At 37.5% G+C, this 2,973-nt stretch overlaps 1 protein-coding gene across 1 annotated transcript; it reads right to left on the reverse strand.

Moving 5' to 3' along the window:
• Positions 1 to 434: 434 nt before the first annotated feature.
• On the reverse strand, positions 435 to 2,637 carry LOC111346210 (uncharacterized). The gene is made up of 3 exons (XM_022953512.2): positions 2,252 to 2,637; positions 1,413 to 1,572; positions 435 to 1,279 (listed from the first exon to the last, which is right to left on the reverse strand). Exons 1-3 carry the CDS (start codon positions 2,570 to 2,572, stop codon positions 654 to 656), a joined length of 1,107 nt encoding a protein of 368 aa, XP_022809247.2. The 5' UTR covers positions 2,573 to 2,637; the 3' UTR covers positions 435 to 653.
• Between the last annotated feature and the right edge of the window lie 336 nt (positions 2,638 to 2,973).

Consider the following 2,973-nt stretch of genomic DNA (forward strand, 5'->3'; position numbering starts at 1 on the left):
AAAACTTTCCTTTCATGATAAATAGGAATGCATTTGACATTGTCTAACTCGGTCATATTTCCTTAAAAAATCGGAAAATTTTAAAAATCTTAATTAGGAGTGCTTATCTCTTTCATTAATTATGGGGCATTGAATATTTCAAGCAACTGTAAGTTTCATTACACGAAATCACACAGTCGGGATAAATGTGGAACGAAACAGGAACAGAAGTATCCAGTTGGGCCTGAGCTAACAAATGAGTCTTTTCGTTTAATAACAAAAATTAAAGGAAAAATGATATTAAATTGAGATTTAGAAGTGCTGTACATTTCCAAAACTTGTCAGAGGGGTTGCAGATACTAAGAATCTTAAAATCAGAGAGTACTTTGCGAGAGGAAGAAATGAGATATAAGTTAATGGCAAACACAATCAGAAAAAAAAAAAATCCGTACATCTGCATCTTTAATAAAATTTATTTCAAGCAATTACACCAAGATGATGATAATCCTCTCCAATGACTGACCTTATATCAAGACTTTTAAGCAGCCCGTATTACTTTTACAAAAACGTTAGTTGGTTAGTTGTCGCAGCATAGAATAATCGTTTAAATCCCATCACCTTACACAAACTTGACAGCACCTTTTCTTAGTTTTCAACTACTGTTTTATTTTTTCCTATCTTACCATGACCCAGATTGGTTTGGTCAGATAACAGTAGCCCGCAATACACTTAGTACCAAGAGCGCTGCCGTCGTCGGAAGTGTTGTAGTGGTTTGAGCCGTCAGCATCACACCACATGTCAATCCACTCGTCTGTGCCATGGTGGTCTTCAGATATCCCGCAGTTTGAATTGAAGTGCAAATATGATATTCGAGAAAAACCAGAAGAGGCATTCCTCTTGTTTTCATCTGCTGGGTTGTACTTGTAAAAACCGTCGATGGGCCTCTTCTGATCGTAAGTTGTCCCCATCAAGAACTTGTCGAAGTCTGTTTTGTCCTTATTTGGAGCGCCTGCCTTCCTGTTATAAATAACTCGAATGGTATTGACGTCACTGAACCGAAACAGGACTTCTTCCCAGTCCACCATGTCAGGGTGGATGTGACTCGATGCATCTGCGTCCGTGGTTCTTGCTGCTGATGCTAGGAAGGCTGTCTTAATAAAGTGGAAGCTTGGAGACACTTTCGTGGAAATTAGTGTCCAGCCTCCACCACTGGTCTCCATATCGCAAAAAGCCTGGTAAGAGTCATTTGTTAAACCACCGCTTGGATCGATCCAGTAAAGCCCGCTACCACGACTTTGACCTGAATTTATCAAAAGTGATCCTGAATAACTTTATAAATTGGACCAAATTAAACTTATGTGTGCACGTTATCATTTTATTTATTTATTTATTTATTTTCATCAAATGATTGATTCGCGCAATCTAAAGCTCACCTGACTTTAAAATATCGAGACAGTGACGTCCTGGGTCAGTAGCGTCCAAACCAATCCCTGGCTGCCAAACTTTACCATTACACCATTCCCATGCCTTTCGGGCGGCATTGTAGCGAACGGTGCCAGTGATACTCGTTAAACACTTAACAGCGTTTTCACTCTAAAAGGAAATTGTGTGATAAAAACGGGTTTATAAGGTTGAATTGATGGAGACAACATTTAGTTAAGTGAAAGGGATGCTTAGCTTCAACGCCACCCAAGTGACCTAATTGAAATCATGGGATAGAAAATATGACCGCCATATATCGTTCATTCAAGTACATTATCGGTGCTATATGCTTAAATTCTCATTCAAAAGCAAAGCTGTCTTTCTCTCATTCTCTCTCCCTCGAAATTTTAAGAAGGCAAAAGTTCAATAAATCGATTGATATACAGATAGAATAACGCGGCGATGTTTATAGCAGAGGTTTTCGAAAGTAGAGTAAGGTTTCTCAGTTTTCTGTATTGTATGAACCTGATTACTAGCTTCTCATTGCGAAAATTATTTCCGTAAAATAGTTCAATTTATATTTTTTCTTTTTTTTATCGAGGTGTAACCATTTTTTTTTTTTTTTTTTTTTTTTTAGGGCTCTTCTAGGTTTCTTTCCCTAACGCAAAGATCGGCAAATTTCTCTTTAGATTGTCGAAGGATCCTTGGATTCTTAAAAAACTCTATTGACATACTTTACGTAGAGGAAGGTTGATGCATTACAGTTATGAATCATTGTAAAGAGATCTAGTGACGATTTCAGATAATAATATTCAAACATTGTTTATACACTAAGACAGATCTAGGTTACCTTCATTTCTCTGTATATGAAATTATCATCCTCACTAAGGTTGGAAATTACAGCAAATCGATCAGAGTCACTTAGTTGGCACTTGAATTTCTCTGAGTCGTCCTTTACGGTTCCAAAGTTGTAAGACTGACAACGCTCCTCATTCACACACTCAAGCTGACAGGAACTTTCCGAATCCACTTCTATTTCTCTTATCAGGCTTCCGTTCAGCTTTTGTCGTTCTATCTTGTCGGCAAAGTTAACAGCCCTCAGATCTGGCTCCGAAATTCGCCCAATGCCGTACACAACGGCACAAAGAAGAAATATTATACAAAGATGCATGTGTATTCTTTACCGTCAGAGAGTTAATAATGACGAACACCGAATGCTGGTTTCATTTCTATGACCTAACTAAATAATTAAGCAGGTGCAAGGAATCGACAAATTACGAACAATATAAGCTATTCGATATGCGTCTAAAGTGACTTTCAATCCAGTTGCTATGCTATTATAAAATTTATTTCGAATTTTATTAGACTGCGGTGTTTTCCCTTTTCTTTCACCGAGACTCTATGAGGGTTGATTCATCTTTTTGTTCCTTAATATACCCTAAATAAAGCATTATAACCTGATATTCTCGGCCAGATAAACGAACCTTTAATTTTCTTTTACAGATATTTCCTCTTTCTTCATCAAAATTTAATGGCACCTTTCAGATCCCGCTCGGAATTACGACTAATGCG

Source organism: Stylophora pistillata, chromosome 1 (genome assembly GCF_964205215.1).
Source record: "Stylophora pistillata chromosome 1, jaStyPist1.2, whole genome shotgun sequence".
In the NCBI taxonomy this organism is placed as follows: domain Eukaryota; kingdom Metazoa; phylum Cnidaria; class Anthozoa; order Scleractinia; family Pocilloporidae; genus Stylophora; species Stylophora pistillata.